General features: G+C 42.2%; 1 protein-coding gene and 1 long non-coding RNA gene across 6 annotated transcripts in view; one reads left to right on the top strand and one right to left on the bottom strand.

The window, feature by feature from the left end:
- LOC309626986 (endophilin-A3) overlaps positions 1–22,027 on the bottom strand; it is a 651,420-nt gene that overhangs the window by 5,440 nt on the left and 623,953 nt on the right. For all 4 annotated transcript variants that reach the window (XM_082388458.1, XM_082388455.1, XM_082388460.1 and 1 more), the window contains 3 exons: positions 21,166–21,349; positions 16,379–16,583; positions 2,881–2,981 (listed from right to left, as the gene is read on the bottom strand). In XM_082388458.1, the coding sequence (XP_082244584.1) occupies positions 2,881–2,981; positions 16,379–16,583; positions 21,166–21,349 (490 nt within the window). The remainder of the gene's footprint in view (positions 1–2,880; positions 2,982–16,378; positions 16,584–21,165; positions 21,350–22,027) is intronic.
- LOC309627035 overlaps positions 1–22,027 on the top strand; it is an 80,146-nt gene that overhangs the window by 4,354 nt on the left and 53,765 nt on the right. For both annotated transcript variants that reach the window (XR_014243498.1, XR_014243499.1), the window contains exons 3-6: positions 3,192–3,343; positions 11,777–11,850; positions 16,515–16,619; positions 18,367–18,485. This is a non-coding gene — a long non-coding RNA (uncharacterized lncRNA). The remainder of the gene's footprint in view (positions 1–3,191; positions 3,344–11,776; positions 11,851–16,514; positions 16,620–18,366; positions 18,486–22,027) is intronic.

Genomic DNA, 22,027 nt, shown 5'->3' with positions numbered 1-22,027 from the left:
GGTTGGAAAGGAGCATGGATGGATGGAGGGAGACCAGTTGGATGGCTTGGCCAGGGGTGATGGTGGTAAAGATGGAAAAAAGTGGATGGGTTGGAGAAAAAATACAAAGAGCCAAAAGTCATATAAAAAGTAACCAGAAAAGTACAAATTACAATAAGATATATTTTTTCATCTATCAGATTGGCAAAATTTTTAAAATATTGAAAACCTATATAAAGTTGATGAAAAGGGGGACTCTCATATATTGTTGGTATAGACATTTTGATGGTAATTTAGTAGTATCCAAATGAGCATTACTGTCAATTCAAGTCCATACCTAAAATTTATCCCATAAGAATATTACCCTTTGTGCATAAAGATGTTCCGGGATGTTTACCGCAGCATTTGTCTGTAATAGCAAAAAAATTGGAACAATCAAATGTCCATTAGCAATGGAGTGAGGTAATATTAAGTACAACAATTCAAAAGAATAAAGTGACTCATGTACTCGGATGGGAAAGAGGCCTATCATGTATTGATAAGTAGAAAAAACAAGTTTCAGAAAAATATATCCAGTATGTTATAAAGAAAGCTCAAACCACGTAGGTGTTTGTAATATAAATATATCTTTGAGCGTGCAAAGTAAAACATCTGGGATGATACATATCAATCTGTGTGTGGTCTCCATCTTCCGAACAAAATTGGAAACTGGGTTTTCTTTTGAGAATAAGGGCAGCTGTTCCAGACATTTTCCATTCGAGGAGAATGGTTATGGCTGGAATTGTTTTGGGAATAGGAAATGCAGCTGACCCTACATTGCCAAACCTTACTGAAGGCTCAAAGTAGCAACACAGCCAATTGTCAAGGTCATCTCGTTTTCTCCAGCAAGACTCAGGATGTGGAGGAGGAAGGAAGAGCCATAGAGTGAGCACCTTCTATGACCCAGGCTGCTTAAGTGCCTCACACTAAACCAATTAATCAAAACTTCCCCCAAACAAGATAACCTAAAGACTAGGAGAAAATATTTGCAAATGATGTGACCAACAAGTGCTTGATTTCCAAGATATACAAAGAGCTCATACAACTCAACAACAACAACAAAAAACAGACAACCCTATCCAAAAGTGGGCAGAAGACCTAAATAGACATATGTCAAAAATACAGATAGCCAATAGGCACATGAAAAGATGCTCAACAATGTTAATTATTAGAGAAATGCAAATCAAGCCAATAGCCACATGAAAAGATGCTCAACAATGCTAATTATTAGAGAAATGCAAATCAAAACTATGAGGTACCACCTCACAGCAGTCAGGATGGCCATCATTAAAACGTCTACAAATAACAAATGCTGGAGAGGGTGCGGAGAAAAGGGAACCCTCTTACGCTGTTCATGGGAATGTAAGGTGGTGCAGCCATTGTGGAAAGCAGTACAGAGGTTCCTCAGAAGATTAAAATAGAATTACCATATGATCCAGCAATCCCACTCCCAGGCATATATCCGGAAAAAACTATGATTCAAAAAGATACATGCACCCCTATGTTCAGAGCATCACTATTCACAATAGTCAAGACATGTAACAACCTAAATGTCCACAAACAGATGAATGGATAAAAAAGATGTGGTACCTATATACAATGGAATACTACACAGCCATAAAAAAGAATGAAATAATGCCATTTGCAGCAACATGGATGCAACTAGAGATTATCATACTAAGTGAAGTAAGTCAGAAGGAGACAGGCAAATACCATACGATATCACTTATGTGTGGAATCTAAAATATGACACAAATGAACCTGTCTTAGAAACAGAATCATGGACATAAGATAATAGACTGGTGGTTGCCAAGGGGGAGGAGGATGGGGGAGGGATGGAGTGGAAGGCTGGGGTGAGCCGATGTAAGTTTGTATATATAATGGATAGACAGTAAGGTCCTACTGTATAGCACAGAGAACTATATTCAATATTCTATGATAAGCCATAATGGAAAAGACTATTTAAAAAAAAGAATGTGTATATGTGTATAACTGAATCACTTTGCTGTACAGCAGAAAATAACACAACATTGTAAATCAACTCTACTTCAATTAAAAAAAAAAACCTCCCAAGCATAATTTCACACGGACAATAATACCCCATTGTGCATTGTGCAGAGTAGGCGGTTAGGTAGTCCAAGGTTACACAAGAAGAGAGTGGCAGAACTCCACATTTCCCCGTTAGTGTGCCCTCTTGGCTTTCTCCTCACTTTCTCTGGCTGGAGCACGCTCCTCTGGGGTGGTAGAGTCGCCAGATGGAAGGGGTCTGGGTGACCTCTGAGTGACCTCAGGGAACAAAGTTCTTCTACCCCTAAATCATCTATCAGCTCAGACTTTTATAAAAGAGGGAAACATTTTTTTTTCTTGTGTAAGCCCCTTAACAAGATAAAAGTTAATTTTATTCTCTGCTAAAGTTAATTTTATTCTCTGCTAATAACATTGGACGTTATTCTGTGCCAACGTCCTAATCAAACAGTTTCTAAACAAAGGAGTAAAGTAGTTCATTGAAAACACTAGGTTACAGATTTAATCTGTAAACCTAAATGAAATATTATTAGGCTTCATCAACTTTGTATATAGAGGGAAAAATACCTGTCTATTCTCAATGCTACTTTTTCCTTTCTCTTTGGGGTGTCTCTATATGTTGAACATCCAAATAATTTGTAATGATAAATAGTACATGTTAATGAGTATTTTGGTATAATACAGACTATTGAGGATGGCACCATGAGAAATCATAATTTAGTAGGAACTGTCCATTATGAGAGGTGGTATAGAGGACAGATGATGCCACTTTCAGGCGGTCATAGTCACTATCTGAGGTGGCAGGGGTTGTGTGCTGCCCTAGGGCGGGGCCGGTACCTCCTGTCATCACAGCCGGACTCAGAACGGTTGGGGTGTTGACAAATTATATGATGCTGCTGCTGCATCCTCACAGCGCGACCCAGGCAACATCCAGGACACTGGAACAAAAGCACAATGCAGTATAAACAACATTGTGAGCTCATGCATGCTGGGGTTCCAAAACCATGTGCTGCGGTGGCATTGCTAAGGACTAGCTACAGGGGATCAGCTGTCCCCAAGGGAAGTTAGGGAGGATGGAAGCCCAGCTCTAAGGACCAGACAGCCCTCCTTCGGAGCCAGAAGTTTCCTTTCCTCCTCTTTTCCCCCAGAAACTGAGACCACCTCTGGGCAGAAGGGGAAAGGACAGGGCCAATCTGTAATTGACCAGGCTTAGGTTCAGAAATGACTGTGCTTAAAACCATAAGCCATGGCCAAGTTTGGATTTTCCTGCTCAGAGCAAAAATGAAGGCTATATGTTGAGGTGAGTTCAATTACAGAAAAAAAAACTTGACATGCAGCAGTTCTTAAATTTTTCTGTACTCATAACACCTACTAATTTTTCTTCTAATTTGTTTTATGATTGAAAAGGTCTTTCCCGTCCTGATAGTTCTATTTGAGTTTAATTACTTTTACACTGAGCACTTTAATCAAGTCAGAATTTATTCTGATGTATGCTGTGAGTCTGGGCTCTCATTTTACTTATTTTTCTTACATTAGCTGACCAATTTCCCTCATACAATTCACATACTGTACAAGTCACTGTTTAATGTATACAATTTAATGGTTTTTAGAGTTGTGCAACCATCACCACAATCAATTTCAAGACATTATCACCATCCCCAAAAGAAACCCTGTACCCTTTAGCATCTATTCCCAATTCCTCCCACGGCCTCTCCCCTTCAGGCCTAGACAACTGTTCAGCTACTTTTGTCTCTAGAGATTCACCTATTGTAGACACTTCATATAAATGGAATCATACAATATGTGGTCTTTTGTGTCTGCCTTCCCTCCCTGACCATAAAGTCTTTAAGGTTCATCACCCTGTAATACATATTAGTACTTTATTCTTTTTAATGGCCAGATAATATTCCATTGTACAAATATACCACATTTATCTATCTGTCAGTTATTTCCAATTTGTGGAATTTTATTATGGGTTTGATTTGAGTTGTTCCCACTTTTTGGTTCTTATAAATAATGCTGCTATGAACATTCATGTACAAGTTTTTGTGTGACCCTGTTTTCATTTCTCTTTGGTACATACCTAGGAGTGGAATTACTGGGTCATATGGTAACCATACATTTAACCTTTTGAAGAACTGTCAGACTGTTTTCCAAAGTGGCTAGGCCATTTTACATTCCCACTTGCAAAGTATTAAGGTTCCAATTTCTCCATGTCCTCATCAACACTTACTACTATCTCTCTTTGTGATTAGCATTTCCCTAATGACTAATGATGCTAAGTATCTTTTCCTGTTCGTATGGGCCATTTGTAAGTCTTTATTGGAGAAATGTCTATTCAGATCCTTTTCAATATTTTAATTAGGTTATTTGTGTTTTTATTATTGAGTTTGAGTGTTCTTTATATATTTTACAAACAAGTTCCCTTTCATATATATGATTTTTTTAAACATCTTTATTGGAGTATAATAGCTTTACAATGGTGTGTTGGTTTCTGCTTTATAACAAAGTGAATCAGTTATACGTATACATATGTCCCCATATCTCTTCCCTCTTGCATCTCCCTCCCTCCCACCCTCCCTATCCCACCGCTCTAGGTGGTCACAAAGCACTGAGCTGATCTCCCTGTGCTATGCGGCTGCTTTCCACTAGCTAGCTATTTTACGTCTGGTAGTGTATATATGTACATGCCACTCTCTTTGTCCCAGCTTACCCTTCCCCCTCCCCATATCCTCAAGTCCATTCTCTACTAGGTCTGCATCTTTATTCCCATCTTGCCCCTAGGTTCTTCTGACCATTTTCTTTATTCTTTTCTTTTTTAGATTCCATATATATGTGTTAGCATACGGTATTTGTTTTTCTCTTTCTGACTTACTTCACTCTGTATGACAGTCTCTAGGTCCATCCACCTCACTACAAATAACTCAGTTCCTTTTTATGGCTGAGTAATATTCCATTGTATATATGTGCCACATCTTCTTTATCCATTCATCTGTTGATGGACACTTAGGTTGCTTCCATGTCCTGGCTATTGTAAATAGAGCTGCAATGAACATTGTGGTACATGACTCTTTTTGAATTATGGTTTTCTCAGGGTATATGCCCAGTAGTGGGATTGCTGGGTTGTATGGTAGTTCTATTTTTAGTTTTTTAAGGAACGTCCATACTGTTCTCCATAGTGGCTGTATCAATTTACATTCCCACCAACAGTGCAAGAGGGTTCCCTTTTCCCCTCACCCTCTCCATCATTTATTGTTTGTAGATTTTTTGATGATGGCCATTCTGACCAGTGTGAGATGATATCTCATTGTAGTTTTGATTTGCATTTCTCTAATGATTAATGATGTTGAGCATTCTTTCATGTGTCTGTTGGCAATCTGTATATCTTCTTTGGAGAAATGTCTATTTAGGTCTTCCGCCCATTTTTGGATTGGGTTGTTTTTTTTTTGATGTTGAGCTGCATGAGTTGCTTGTATGTTTTGGAGATTAATCCTTTGTCAGTTGCTTCATTTGCAAATATTTTCTCCCATTCTGAGGTTTGTCTTTTTGTCTTGTTTATGGTTTCCCTTGCTGTGCAAAAGCTTTTAAATTTCATTAGGTCCCAATTGTTTATTTTTGTTTTTATTTCCATTGCTCTAGGAGGTGGGTCAAAAAGGATCTTGCTGTGATTTATGTCATAGAGTGTTCTGCCTATGTTTTCCTCTAAGAGTTTGATAGTGTCTGGCCTTACGTTTAGATCTTTATCCATTTTGAGTTTATTTTTGTGTATGGTGTTTGGGAGTGTTCTAATCATATGGTTTTTCTCCTTCAATTTGTTAATATGGTGTATCACGTTGATTGATTTGCGTATATTGAAGAATCCTTGCATTCCTGGGATAAACCCCACTTGATCATAGTGTATGATCCTTTTAATGTGCTGTTGGATTCTGTTTGCTAGTATTTTGAGGATTTTTGCATCTATGTTCATCAGTGATATTGGCCTGTAGTTTTCTTTCTTTGTGACATCTTTGTCTGGTTTTGGTATCAGAGTGATGGTGGCCTCGTAGAATGAGTTTGGGAGTGTTCCTCCCTCTGCTATACTTTGGAAGAGTTGGAGAAGGAAAGGTGTTAGCTCTCCTCTAAATGTTTGATAGAATTCACCTGTGAAGCCATCTGGTCCTGGCCTTTTGTTTGTTGGAAGATTTTTAATCACAGCCTCAATTTCAGTGCTTGTGATTGGTCTGTTCGTATTTTCTATTTCTTCCTGGTTCAGTCTCAGAAGGTTGTGCATACCTAAGAATTTGTCCATTTCTTCCAGGTTGTCCATTTTATTGGCATATAGTTGCTTGTACTAATCTCTCATGATCCTTTGTTTTTCTGAAGTGTCAGTTGTTACTTCTCCTTTTTCATTTATAATTCTATTGATTTGAGTCTTCTCCCTTTTCTTTCTTGATAAGTCTGGCTAATGGCTTATCAATTTTGTTTCTTCTCAAAGAACCAGCTTTTAATTGTATTGATCTTTGCTATCGTTTCCTTCATTTCTTTTTCAGTTATTTCTGATCTGATTTTTATGATTCTTTCTTTCTGCTAACTTTGAGGGGGTTTTGTTCTTCTTTCTCTAATTGCTTTAGGTGTAAGGTTAGGTTGTTTATTTGAGATTTTTCTTGTTTCGAAAGGTAGGCTTGTATAGCCATAAAATTCCCTCTTAGAACTGCTTTTGCTGCATCCCATAGGTTTTGGGTCATTGTGTTTTCATTGTCATTTGTTTCTAGGTATTTTTTGATTTCCTCTGTGATTTCTTCAGTGATCTCTTGGTTATTAAGTAGTGTGTTGTTTAGCCTGCATGTGTTTGTATTTCTTACAGATTTTTTCCTGTAATTGATATCTAGTGTCATAGCGTTGTGGTTGGAAAAGATACTTGATACAATTTCAATTTTCTTAAATTTACCAAGGCTTGATTTGTGACCCAAGATATGATCTATATTGGAGAATGTTCCATGAGCACTTGAAAAGAATGTGTATTCTGTTGTTTTTGGGTGGAATGTCCTATAAATATCAATTAAGTCCATCTTGTTTAATGTATCATTTAAAGCTTGTGTTTCCTTATTTATTTTCATTTTGGCTGATCTGTCCATTGGTGAAAGTGGGGTGTTAAAGTCCCCTACTATGATTGTGTTACTGTTGATTTCCCCTTTTATGGCTGTTAGTACTTGCCTTATGTATTGAGGTGCTCCTACGTTCGGTGCATAAATATTTACCATTGTTATATCTTTTTCTTGGATTGATCCCTTGATCATTATTATGTAGTGTCCTTGTCTCTTGTAATACTCTTTGTTTTAAAGTCTATTTTGTCTGATATGAGAATTGCTACTCCAGCTTTCTTTTGATTTCCATTTGCATGGAATATCTTTTTCCATCCCCTCACTTTCAGGCTGTATGTGTCCCTAGGTCTGAAGTCGGTCTCTTGTAGACAGCATATATACAGGTCTTGTTTTTGTATCCATTCGGCCAGTCTATGTCTTTTGGTGGGAGCATTTAATCCATTTACATTTAAGGTAATTATCGATATGTATGTTCCTATTACCATTTTCTTAATTGTTTTGGGTTTATTATTGTAGGTCTTTTCCTTCTCTTGTGTTTCTTGCCTAGAGAAGTTCCTTTAGCATTTGTTGTAAAGCTGGATTGGTGGTGCTGAATTCTCTTAGCTTTTGCTTGTCTGTAAAGCTTTTAATTTCTCCATCAAATCTGAATGAGATCCTTGCTTGGTAGACTAATCTTGGTTGTAGGTTTTTCCCTTTCATCACTTTAAATCTGTCCTGCCACTCCCTTCTGGATTGCAGAGTTTCTGCTGAAAGATCAGCTGTTAACCTTATGGGGACTCCCTTATGTGTTATTTGTTGTTTTTCCCGTGCTGCTTTTAATATTTGTTCTTTGCATTTAATTTTTGATAGTTTGATTAATATGTGTCTTGGCGTGTTTCTCCTTGGATTTATCCTGTATGGGACTCTCTGTGCTTCCTGGACTTGATTAACTATTTCCTTTCCCATATTAGAGAAGTTTTCAACTATAATCTCTTCAAATATTTTCTCAGTCCCTTTCCTTTTCTCTTCTTCTTCTGGGACCCCTATAATTCGAATGTTGGTGCGCTTAATATTGTCCCAGAGGTTTCTGAGACTGTCCTCAATTCCTTTCATCCTTTTCTCTTTATTCTGCTCTGCAGTAGTTATTTCCACTATTTTATCTTCCAGGTCACTTCTCCGTTCTTCTGCTTCAGTTATTCTGCTATTGATCCCTTCTAGATAATTTTTTATTTCATTTATTGTGTTGTTCATCACTGTTTGTTTGCTCTTTAGTTCTTCTAGGTCCTTGCTAAACGTTTCTTGTATTTTCTCCATTCTATTTCTAAGATTTTGGATCATCTTTACTATCATTATTCTGAATTCTTTTTCAGGTATACTGCCTATTTCCTCTTCATTTGTTAGGTCTGGTGTGTTTTTACCTTGCTCCTTCATCTGCTGTGTGTTTCTCTGTCTTCTCATTTTGCTTAACTTACTGTGTTTGGGGTCTCCTTTTCTCAGGCTGCAGGTTTGTAGTTTCCGTTGTTTTTGGTGTCTCTCCCCAGTGGCTAAGGTTGGTTCACTGGGTTGTGTACGTTTCCTGGTGGAGGGGACTAGTGCCTGTGTTCTGGTGGATGAGGCTGGATCTTGTCTTTCTGGTGGGCAGGTCCAAGTCTGGTGGTGTGTTTTGGGGTGTCTGTGGCCTTATTATGATTTTAGGCAGCCTCTGTGCTAATGGATGGGGTTGTGTTCCTGTATTGCTAGTTGTTTGGTATAGTGTGTCCTGCACTGTAGCTTGCTGGTCGTTGAGTGGAGCTGGGTCTTGGGGTTGAGATGGAGATCTCTGGGAGACTTTCACCGTTTGATATTATGTGGAGCTGGGAGGTCTCTTGTGGACCAGTGTGCTGAACTTGGCTCTCCCACCTCAGTGGCACAGCCCTGACGCCTGGCTGGAGCACCAAGAGCCTGTCTTCCATACGGCTCAGTATAAAAGGGAGAGAAAAAGAAAGAAAGAAAGAAGATAAAATAAAATAAAATAAAGTAATGTAAAATACAATAAAATAAAGTTATTAATATAAAAAATAAAAAATAACTATTAAGAAAAAAAATTTTTTAAGTTAAAAAAAAAAAAAAAAGGACAGACAGAACCCTAGGACAAATGATAAAAGCAAAGCTATAGAGACAAAATCACACACAGAAGCATACACATACACACTCACAAAAAGAGAAAAAGGGAAATATATATATATAAATATATCGTTGCTCCCAAAGTCTACCTGCTCAATTTGGGATGATTCGTTGTTTATTCAGGTATTCCACAGATGCAGGTACATCAAGTTGATTGTGGAGATTTAATCTGCTGCTCCTGAGGCTGCTGGGAGAGATTTCTCTTTCTCTTCTTTGTTCCCACAGCTCCTGGGATTCAGCTTTGGATTTGGCCCCGACTCTGCATGTCGGTCGCCTGAGGGCGTCTTTTCTTCGCTCACACAGGACGGGGTTAAAGGAGCAGCTGATTAGGGGGCTCTGGCTCACTCAGGCCGGGGGGAGGGAGGGGTACGGAGTGTGCGGCGAGCCTGCGGCGGCAGAGGCCGGCATGACGTTGCACCAGCCTGAGGTGTGCCGTGTGTTCTCCCGGGGAGGTTGTCCCTGGATCACGGGACCCTGGCAGTGCCAGGCTGCACAGGCTCCCGGGAGGGGCGGTGTGGAGAGTGAGCTGTGCTTGCACACAGGCTTCTTGGTGGAGGCAGCAGCAGCCTTAGCGTCTCATGCCCGTCTCTGGGATCCGTGCTGATAGCCGCGGCTTACGCCCGTCTCTGGAGCTCCTTTAAGTGGCGCTCTTAAGACCCTCTCCTCACGCACCAGGAAACAAACAGGCAAGAAAGAGTCTCTTGTGTCTTCGGCAGCTCCAGGCTTTTCCCCGGACTCCCTCCCGGCTAGCTGTGGCGCACTAGCCCCTTCAGGCTGTGTTCACGCCGCCAACCCCAGTCCTCTCCCTGCGATCCGACCAAAGCCCGAGCCTCAGCTCCCAGCTCCCGCCCGCCCCGGCGGGTGAGCAGACAAGCCTCTCGGGCTGGTGAGTGCAGGTTGGCACTGATCCTCTGTGCAGGAATCTCTCCGCTCTGCCCTTTGCACCCCTGTTGCTGCGCTGTCCTCTGTGGCTCTGAAGCTTCCCCCCTCCGCCACCTGCAGTCTCCACCCACGAAGGGGCTTCCTAGTGTGTGGAAACCTTTCCTCCTTCACAGCTCCCTCCCACTGGTGCGGTCCCGTCCCTATTCTTTTGTTTCTGTTTTTTCTTTTGCCCTACCCAGGTACATGGGGAGTTTCTTGCCTTTTGGGAGGTCTGAGGGCGTCTGCCAGCATTCAGTAGGTGTTCGGTAGGAATTGTTCCACATGTAGATGTATTTCTGATGTATTTGTGGGGAGGAAGGCGATCTCCACGTCTTACTCTTCCGCCATCTTGAAGCTCCTCCTCATATATATGATTTTAAAATATTTTCTCCCATTCTATGGGCTGTCCACTTTCTTGATCATGTCCTTCGTAGCAAAAAAAAGTTTTTAATTTTGATGTGGTCCAATTTATTTTTGTTGTTGTTTTAGCTTATGTTTTGCTGTCATATCTAAGAAACCATCTCCTAATCCAAAGCATGAAGATTTATGGCTACATTTTCTTCCAAGAGCTTTATCGTTTTAGTTCTTAAATTTAGGTCTCTAATAAATTTTGACTTAATTTTTTGTATATGTTGTAGGCTAGGAATCCAAGTTCATTCTTTTATATGTGGCTATTCAGTTGTCCTGCACCATTTGTTGAGGAGATTATTCTTTCCCCATTGAATGGTCTTGTCACCTTTGCAGAAAATGAGTGGACATAGATACATGGATTTATCTCCAGACTTTCAATTCTATTTCATCAATCTATGTGTCTCTGCTATGCTAGTACCACACTGTGTTGATTATTACAGTTTTGTAGTAAGTTTTGAAATTGAGAAGTCTGAGCCCTCCGACTTTGTTCTTTTTCTAGATTATTTTGGCTATTCTGGCTCCTTTATATTTTCATATGAATTTTAGGAACAGCTTGTCAATTTCTGCAAAGAAGCTGGGATTTTGAAAGGGATTGTGTTGAATCTGTAGATCAACTTGGGGAGTGCTGTCATCTGAATAATATTAAGTCTTTTGATCCATAAACATAGGATGTCTTTTCATTTATTTAGATCTTCTTTAATGTCTGGAAAAAAAACTTTCTGTAGTTTTATACTATTTATTTCTTTTGAACTATTCTTCCCTCTATGATGAGCTGCCTTTGAACTTTAAACTCATTTAACATGGGTCTGTTTCTGTACTATAATTATATTCCATGACTCACGTCTATTCCTGTACTAATGCTGCATTATTTTACTCAAAAAAGCTTTGCGGCACGCTCTGACATCAGATAAGGTAAGTCTCTCTATAACTCTGGTAATTTGTTTTTCTAAAAATTTCTTGTCCTCACTCATTCTACCATATGAATGTCAAAATTATCATAAGTTCCGAAAAAAGAACTCTACTGTAATCTGAATTGGAAGTACATTACATGTTTCAGTTCATTTAAAGGAATGGACTGTTCAACTTTTCTGTTATGTGTTTCAATAATGTGTTAAATTTTCCTTATAAGTTCTGTGATGGTTAACTTTATGTGTCATTTCGCACCCATACCTGATCAGGTGAAATTTAATGAGGCGTTGGATTTGGAATCGGTGTTGGAATGGGTTATGAGCTCTGGGGATATTGAGATGGGGTGAGTATATTTTGCACATGAGAAGGACGTTAATTTTGGGGGGACCAAAGGGCATAATGTTATGGACCCGTTTGTATCCCCTCAAAATTTATATATTGAAGCTCTAACCACCAATGTGACTGTATTTGGAGATAGGGTCTCTAAGGAGGTTACAGGTTAAATGAGGCCATAAGGGTGGGACCTTAATCTGATAGGAATAGTGTCCTTATAAGAAGAGGAAGAGACACCAGAACTCTCTGTGCGTGTGCACAGAGAAGAGACCATGTGAGGATGTAGTTAGAAGGTGGCTGTCCACAAGCCAGAGAGAGAAGTCTGACCAAAACCAACCCTGACAGCATCTTGATTTTGGACTTGTAGCCTCTAGAACTGGGAGAACATAAATTTCTGCTGTTTAAGGCACCCAGTCTGTGGTTTCCTCTAATGGTGCCCTGCAGGCTAAGACAGGGTCTACTACACATTTCTTAAATTTTTTTCCCAGGTATTTTTTATTATAATAGCATTCAAGGTGGTATTTGGAATACCGGTTCTGAGACTTCTGTGCACATATTACTAGTGTTCCTCTGCTCCTTTTCTTGAAGCCTGCTCTTGTCCCTATTGCCTCAAATCCATCTATCTTGTAGCTTGTTATTGAGCTGCTACATTCAAAGGGACCCGACCTTGGTTAACCTTTGTACTGGAAGATAGAGACACTATGATTTCCAAATGCAATCCTTGAGGTCAGACACATGCATTCATTTTAGAGACCAATCAGACTTTTCCCCCAAATTAAAAAAGACAGTATTAGAAACAAGGTGATGATTTGTGTGTGTGTGTTTTATTATATATTAGTCTCTTAAATCAAACAGAAAACAAAAAGTGGAGCTACAAACCAAAGTTAACAATAGTACTAGCTTTTCTCATCGCCCGTCTATCTACTTTTACCAGAGGTCTTTATTTCTTCATAAGGCTTTGAGTTACTGTCCAGGGTCCTTGACTCCAACCTGAAGAACTCCCTGTGGCAGGCAGGTCTGGTGGTTAAGAACTCTCTCAACTCTTGATTAACTGGGAATGTCTTGATTTCTCCCTCATTTTCGAAGGAAAGTTTTGCTAGATATAGGATTCTTGGTTGACGGTTTCTTTCCTTCAACACTTCAAGTACATTGAGCCATGCCATCTGGCCTCCGAGGCTCCTGATGAGGAATCTGCTCATGACCTACCTTCCTGGCAAATCTTCTCTCAGCTTCATAGACTTTCATAATGTACCTTATCGTGTCTTATGCAACAGAACATTTTGTATAGTATCGTGAAGTCAGTTAAGTTGTAACATTACTTTGAGACCAGAACTTAAGGAAAAGGAATTGAATATTTCAAGTGTAGACATTATGAGGTCTTTAAAATTATTACACATTTTCAAACTAGAAATAAAAAGGCCACTGAAGTATCCTACAGATTTTAATTAATAACAAAGTGAATACCAATATCTAGTAACACACGTGAAGAAAAATTTCTTTGGGATCCTTTTTCCTAAGTGTAAAGGGGCCTTGAACTCAAAAAGTGAGAAAACCACTGTGGTTTATCCCCAGCTGTGATGGGTCCATTTCTTGCTCTGACCTCAGAGTGCACCACTGTGATGTACTTCACAAAGCCCTATAAAAGAGAAAGCTGGGCCCAGGTTTTTGGTCCTTAGAGCCCAGGAAGCTGCTTTTGGTGACCTGACGGCCTTGGACCTACAGTTAGCTTGTTTCTTCCTTGTTTCTGCCATTTTGTTGATTTTTTTTTCTCTTTTCTCTACTCTTTTTTATTTGTCTCATTTTTCTCTCTACAGTTAGCATAGTCAGTATTCTTGGTATAGTTAGCACAGTTGGTATAGTTAATAGTTTATTAGCATAGTTAGTGTAGTTAGTACTAGTTAGCGCTGTTGGTACAGTTAGCATAGTTACCGTTGTTAGTAGAGATAGCATACTTAGCACTGTTAGTACAGTTAGCATTGTTAGTTAGCATAGTTAGCATTGCTAGGTAGTGCTGTCAGTCAGTGTAGTTAGCAGATCACCATGATGCAGGGCCTCACACCCAACTCTGCTGACAAGGAGGCTCATATTGATGACTTCGAGATCCTCCACACCACTGGTGAAGGCATCTTCAGTAAAGTGAAGTTGGCCCGGCACATTCTGACCAGGACACAGGTGGCTGTCAAGATCATTAAGAAAAGGCGTCAGAGCTTCTCAAGCGTCCAGGCACTTTCCCGGGAAGTGTGCAATATGAAGGCTCTGAATCACCCCAATATTGTCAAACTGCTGGGGGTGATTGACACGGAGGACACTCTTTTCCTGGTGATGGAGTACGTCAGTGGGGGGGACATGTACCGCTATTTGAAGATCCATGGCCGTATGACAGAGGCGGAGGCCCGAGGCCCGTTCCAGCAGCTGGTCTCCGCCCTGCAGCACTGCCACCAGAGGGGCATCGTGCACCGGGACCTGAAGCCAATGAACATCCTCTTTGATTCCAACATGAATATCAAACTTACAGACTTTGGCCTCAGCAACAAGTGTGATGACACTGGCCTACTGGACACGATCTGCGGCACAGTCCCTTATGCTGCCCTGGAACTCTTGCTGGGGCAGAGGTACAGCGGCCCTGCGGTGGACGTGTGGAGCCTGGGAGTAGTGCTCTACACCATGGTCCCGGCCCTTTGTGGGAAAAGGCTTACAACAGCTGCAGAAGCAAATCCAACAAGGGCAATACCCCATCCCACCTTATCTGTCTTTGGAGATCAGGGATCTATTACAAAAAATGATTGCCCTCAACCCCAGTGACAGAGGCACCTTACCTGACCTCATGAGGCATCCATGGGTGAACATGGACCAGAAGGAGCCACTCCACCCACCCTGTGAAGAGGACCTGGAGGTCACAATGGTGAGGACTCTGGGCTTGACTTGCGACCAGATCCAGGACACTGGAACAGGCAGTGTGAGCTCCAAGAAACCCAGGTGGGGGTCTCCATCATAACTGTGAGGCCCTTCTCTTCCGGGGACCTCAGTGGCAGTGAACTTGAGCCTTCTCCAAGCCCTGTGGTGTCCTCCCTGCAAACCAGGTGGCTCTACCAGAGAAAAAATGTGCAGCTGCAGGAAGACCAGCAGGCAGGGCAGAAGACCAGTGAGTCTGCCTGTCCCCCACCCAGCCTGGAGTCGAGGACTGCCACCCCCAGCCCAGCCCCCCAGCGTGGCACTGGGACATCCACCTCCAGCAGCAGCGGGATTGGAGCCCCAGAGGGAACCAGCTGCCCCCTGGGTGTGTCCAACACTGGAAGGTCCTCCCACACTGGGCAGCCTGAGAGTGTGTCCTCATCCACTCTCTCTGGCCACAGCCAGAAAAAGCAAGGGGTGGCTGGGAGAATCTGGAACTTCTTTTTAAAACATCTTTGTTGCAAGCTGCCCAGCAAGAGGCGTCATAATAAAGTGAGCCCATGTGAACCCCATGGATGACCGAGGCAGGAAGGTCAGGCCGCTGCGCTCCCTGGGGCCCGGTCCGGTGGAAGATGAGTGTGTTCTCTGCACGGACTTCAGAAGCATCGTATCCAAGACCCTGGCCAGCTCAGAGGATGGTCCGGAGCAGCCCGGGCGACCGAAAGCGAGGCCACCGTGGCTGCAGGTCTGCCCCTCAACCCCCACCTGGGTGAAACTTCAGAGACTGGACTGTCATTCCTGGGGCACGTCTCCCCTCCCCTGCTCTTCTGTCTTCCGTGTTGGTGGGGGAGGGGGATAGTTCTTGTTCCAAGAGCTCCTTGGTTCTTCCAATTCTAGTTAGTAAACTTGATGCTCCAGAAAGATGTATCACACTCTGCTTTGCGTCGTCCCTGCACAGAATGGGGGCTGTGCATTTTCCAGTTAGACAAGTGTGTAGCCATGCAGTGCTTGGAGTTAATCAGAACAACTAAAGGGAAACATGACCGAAGAGAATTAGCACAATGACTCCCAACAGCAACAACTGCTGCACTGCAGGGCAGAAATGCAGAAAGTGTGTGTTACCTTCCTGCACTAACATTCCCGAACATTTTCAGAAGGGCCGAGGGGAACTTTTGGTCCCTGCGGCCTGTGTTCATTACAACAGAGAGGCCCATTAAAAGGATAACAAGGTCCCGTGGACCAGCCTGTCCGCGGTGTAGTAAGGGCCCTGTGCAGCTGAGTTTCATGACTGTCGTGCAGCAGTTGGGCTCTCCTGTTCCCCTGTGCGGAGGGGCCCTGATGCATGGATTTATTTTAGTTTAGTTTAGTTTTTTGATGTGGACCATTTTAAAAGTCTTTATTGAATTTGTTACAATATTGCGTCGGTATTATGTTTTGGTTTTTTGGCCGCGAGGCATGTGGGATCTTAGTCCCCGACTAGGGATCGAACCTGCACCCCCTGCACTGGAAGGCGAAGTCTTAACCACTGGACCACCAGGGAAGTCTCTTTTTTAATTTTAGTTTTTTGATGCATGGGTTTCACCACAGGGAGTGGATGATTATACTAGATGATCATACTATCAAAACACTAGATTTGTCAGCGTTACCTGGTTCCCTGGTTCAATAAGCCCTTGAACACACGGGTGACTGGAGCAGGGTCTTCTTCCCAGAGGCCTCTCTCTGGGGGCACATGCTCTCGGAGGCATCACCTGCACAGTTCCATTGGCTCTCGTGCGCTTACAGGTCACTTGCCGACTGCGGAATCCTTCACCGCAAGACACAGAGCACTCTGACCACGTGCCCGTGAACCACCTAAGAACAAAAACTACAGGAGCTTAGTAAGGACAGGTAAGACAGATCCTAAAGGGAGTGCCTTCCAAAGGAAAAATTAATTCTAAGATGATGACTGTTTCAGGGCCCTCACACATCTCTCTGGGAATGGGCAGCAGCACAGATAACTCCCAGCCATATGCTCAGATTTGCTTTTACTCAGAGAAGCAACAGAATCACCACATAGAGACAACCAGCATAGGGGTGGGATAGAGCCGTCTTCACGTATGTAAGGAGCCATGACCTGTGTGGCTTCATAGAGTAGAGCTAGGGCAAAATTAGGTGGAAACTTCAAAAAGGTGGATTTCAACTCACTGAAACCAAAGGGAAGAAAATATTACTAAAGCATCTGTGTGCTCTTTGTGCTCTGAGATATTTGCAAGTTTTCTTATGTAATTGTCATCTTGTTCCCATTCTTGCAATGAAGACAGCGATGTCCACAGGGTTAAATAGCTATGGTCACATAACTAACATGCCAACAAAGCTGGGACTGCTTCTAGATTTATCTGACCCTAAAGTTCATAATGATTATAGGAGACTGAACTTGGAAGTGGACACCTTGGAGATATTGGGTGCTCTGTCACTCAAGATGTTCGAGCTGCCACCAGGATACTGCAAGAGTAGGGGTTCCTAACCTGAGCCCCATTGTTCTCCAAGGGAACCATGGACTTGGATGTGAAAAGGATTACATCTTCATTGTTACTAATCTGTAACAGCAATTGAGTATTGCCTTCAATTGTAAAAATGTAGGCAACAAGATATAGTAGTAGTAGCAATACCTGTGATTTTGTTACCAATACAAATCATAGCTGTTTTCACATGACATGAAAATTGTGGCAGGCATTCAAACAGTAATTATATTCATCACCATTTCAAAATCAATTGTACTACTAGATACTATTATTTAGTGTGTTAATAGAGAAGCAAATTTACTACTACATCACACATTTAAAACTACTTCAGTAAGTATATTTCAATATAATTAATTGGCTTCCTTTGCAATCAAGCATATTTTATTTTATAGATTTAAAACCCTTGTTTGAGAACGGAGCCATAGGCTCCTCTAGACTATGGAGGGGTCTGTGGAACTGAAGTGTGAAGGACCCCTGATGTACAGGGATCTAGGGTTAGATGATCTCTACTGTTTCTTCTAGGTATGAAAGTGTATGACTCTATTTTTTCTAGGAGTGGCTAAAGGGTTGAGAGAACTTAATAAATAAGGATAAATTTCCCAATGTGAATTCTTATTGTGAGAATCAAGAATTGACATAAACGAGTTTTCTTGGATCAAATTCCTCCTAGTTATTTTAGCATCAGTTTGCTGCTTCCTGCGGGACAGATGACTGTTGCACAAGCTCTTCCTTTGAAGGACAGTAAGAGCTTATGCAAGTGTCTCGGTGCCTATGGCACTGGAAGAGAGGTCAAGGTGCCTACGGTATCCATGGCTCTTCTAAGTATGTGTTCCGAGGCATGTCTTTTGTTTCACGGTGTGACCATGTCTCCCACTTCTCCTCCAAGGCTCAGATCATGGATCCGGGGTGGGCATTTGCACAGGGCAGTGAGCTGTACAACATTATGTACACCTCCCATTCCTCCTCAGTAAAATGAGGTTGATAATAGTGTCTGCCTCACAGGTTTGTGCTCAGTAAGTGCTACTACTGTTTGGTTTTTGTCTTGGTTTGGTTTTTTCTTTGTTTTTACTGTGAATTTTGGCACTGTGAACTAAAATATTGCCTGCCATATCAGTAAACAAAGCATATTGCAGCCATCAAGCCATCACATTACGGCCGCCCTGACGGTGCACCACCCCGAGGAGACTCAGGATGAGAAAGCACAGGACACTGGCCCCAGATAGTGGAGGTGCACATCAAAGGAATGATTTCGGTAAGCTCAGACTCTTGCATCTTCCCATACAGACAAAGGCGCTAAATTCCTTAACTTGACATAGCTGGTTTTATTTAATTAATAGTAATCTTTTGATGTTCCAACTACCTGGTCTTTTGTTGCAAAAACTCCCATATATCTTGGCTCCCCAATCCCCTCCTTGCCACTTCAGAAGAGTTTCTCAGCATTATCTGCGATGCTATGTCCCAAGCTTGAAGTTCTCAGAATGTCTGTCGAATAAAACATACCTCTCGACTTTTAGGTTGTGCATTATTTTCAGTCGACGGCATCATTGGTCAATTATCTGCTAGGGACTATGCTATTCAATCATTCATTCATTCTTTTAACAAATATTTTTAGAGAGTGTGCAATGGGGCAATCACTGTGCTGAGTGCTGGTGATAACTTGTTAAACACACCAGCTGTGGATTTGTTCTCATAGAACTGATGGTCCAGTGCGGGGGCAAGACAGGCAGATTATGGTAAGAGCTGTGCAGAAGAATGCCACGGAAAGAGAAAAACATAGAGCACAGGGGTCTGGGTTAGTTTGGGGACTAGAAGGTTTCCCTGAAAATAGATGAATAGGAATAACTAAGTGAAACGAGAGTAAGCAGTATGTGCAAAGGCCCCGAGTCAGGAGACAGAACGGTATATCGAAGGGACGAAAGAGACTACTGTGGATGGAGATCCAATAACCAGGCTGGGAGAGACAGCAATGAGACAGAAAGGCAGCCTGAGACCCAAGCACGGAGGGACTTTTATTCTTTCACTCACGTATTCGGTCAGGCAGCAAATAGGTATTGGGCCCTTACTATGTGCAAGGCATTATTTTAGACATTGGGGGATAAAATGAACAAGATAGACACAGTCCCTATGCCAGGAATTTTGACCTTTGTCCTAAGAACTATGGGAAGGCATGGAAGGGTTTTTTGTTTTTTTTTAACATTTTTATTGGAGTATAACTGCTTTACAATGCTGTGTTAGTTTCTGCTTTATAACAAAGTGAATCAGCTATACGTATACATATATCCCCATATCTCCTCCCTCTTGCGTCTCCCTCCCACCCTCCGTATCCCAACTCTCTCGGTGGTCACAAAGCACCGAGCTGATCTCCCTGTGCTATGCGGCTGCTTCCCACTAGATATCTGTTTTACATTTGGTAGTGTATATATGTCCATGCCACTCTCTGAGTTCATCCCAGCTTACCCTTCCCCCTCCCCGTGTCCTCAGGTCCATTCTCTAAGTCTGCATCTTTATTCCTGTCCTGCCCGTAGTTTTTTCAGATCCATTTTGTTTTGTTTTGTTTAGATTCCATATATATGTGTTAGCATACGGTATTTGTTTTTCCCTTTCTGACTTACTTCACTCTGTATGATAGACTCTAGGTCCATCCACTTCACTACAAATAACTCAGTTTCGTTCCTTTTTATGGCTGAGTCATATTCCATTGTATATAGGTGCCACATCTTCTTTATGCATTCATCTGTCGATGGACACTTAGGTTGCTTCCATGTCCTGGCTATTGTAAACAAAGCTGCAATGAACATTGTGGTACAGGACGCTGTTTGAACTATAGTTTTCTCAGGGTATATGCCCTGTAGTGGGATTGCTGGCTCGTATGGTAGTTCTATTGGTAGTTTTTTAAGGAACCTCCATACTGTTCTCCATAGTGGCTGTATCAATTTACATTCTCACCAACAGTGCAAGAGGGTTCCCTTTTCAACAGAGAAGCATCGTGATGAGTTTGTGTTTTCGGTTTTTTTAAAGTTTTTTTAAAAATGTGAACCATTTTTAAAGTCTTTATTGAATCTGTTACAATATTGCTTCAGTTTTATGTTTTGGTTTTTTGGCCGCAAGGCATGTGGGACCTTAGCTCCCCGACCAGGGATCGAACCCACACCCCCTGCATTGGAAGGCAAAGTCTTAACCACTGGACTGGCAGGGAAGTCCCATGAGTTTGTTTTCTCCAAGATGGCTCTGCTTATACATTGGACAAGGCACTCTAGAAAGGAGACAAAACTCAGGAGGCTCCTGGAGTGGTCCTAGTGAGGAATGATCGTGGCTTGGACTCCACTGGTAACAGTGGGAAACTGACAAGAATGGATGGAAGTGAGAGGAAAGGGGGAGTTTAGGATGCTGTCAATGTGATCTGGAACACTGGGGACGGATCAGAGTTGGTGGAGACCATGAGTTTGACTTTGGACATTTTTAAAACCATTGATTTGTGTTTTCTGTGACACAGAAAGGTTATTAATGGTTGTACCCCTGGGGGTAGAGTCTAAGGAACTGTGCTTTTAGCTAGTGCCTCTCATGATCTGGCCCACTGCCTTATCTCCTGGGTAAACCCATGAAATCAGCTTCACTGTGTTCTTAAGGTACATTGTGAGTGCAGGAAACAGATTTGGGTAGCAATTAAGAGCACAAGCTGTGAAATCAGACTATGTCCATTTGAATTCTGGCCCTTGTAACTGTGCAGCCTAGGGGAGTTGTGCCATCTGTAAAATAGAAAATGAACGACATCGACCTCATACGTGACTGTGAAGTGATCCACATAAAGAACTTAGCAGAGTGCCTTGTATGGTACATGCTAAACAAATCATAGTGGTCGAGTTATTAAATCCAAATGACTGGGCATTTTCAAACAAGCCAAAACCTGGTACTGATGAGATGATTACACATACCTCGAGGGGCAGTCCCAGATGTTACAGGGCTGGAACCCAGCCAGCGGCTTCTGGAGATGCTCACAGAAGGCCTCACTCACTTCCTGCCCGTTGGCCATTACACACTGGGGTCTCTGAACTCGGGCTCCCAAGTGGCCGCAAGTGGCAGAACACTGTGTCCAGCTACCAAGCTCCCAGAAAGTCTCTGCGGAAAGAAAATGAATGTCATGACAGATGAGAAATGATGAGGGGCTGGAGACAACCCGGCCAAAGACCACGGCCAGCTGTTTTCTGCTTAGCTGCCTGTCTGGTGCTCTGAGTAGCACATCGAGAATAAGCCATCGTACAGTGCAAGGGAGTCCTTTAAATCTCCTTTTCCCTCAACTAGCTTATTGTAATAACTGGTGGGAATGGCAGCCAGAATGGGGCCCTTGGACCACAGCCTGGGAGAGGGGCTATTGCAGAGCAGCTGGATCTGCCAGAAAAATCCCAGAGAGAAGGAGGAGGTATCCTGTGCAGTGCGCTGGCTCCTCCGGACTCTCCAAGCAGAGCCAACAGGGCAAGAGGGGAGGGTCTCTCAGGGGATGCCCTCATGGGTTTTATTTCTCCAAAGGGGATCAGGCCGAGAAATGAAAGATGTTTAGCAGGGAGCAGGGATTAAGCAGAAATGTTAAAGTTGCATTTCAATTCCATTCTTACTCTTCCATTAATTCTGAATCTACGCTTCAGATTAGTCCTGAAACTGCGTACATAATTTGTCCTGGAGACATCTGGAAAGGTGAAAATGGGAGTTTCCTTTAGAAACGTTGAAGCTGACCCCCTCCAATAATTATAGCGGATTTTTCTTTAATCCCCATTCCAAGCAGCCCTTCCCTTCCCTTTT

The sequence above is a fragment of the Balaenoptera borealis genome (genome assembly GCF_965194805.1).
Source record: "Balaenoptera borealis genome assembly, chromosome: 3".
In the NCBI taxonomy this organism is placed as follows: Eukaryota; Metazoa; Chordata; class Mammalia; order Artiodactyla; family Balaenopteridae; genus Balaenoptera; species Balaenoptera borealis.
This window is presented reverse-complemented; position numbering and strand designations above follow the sequence as displayed.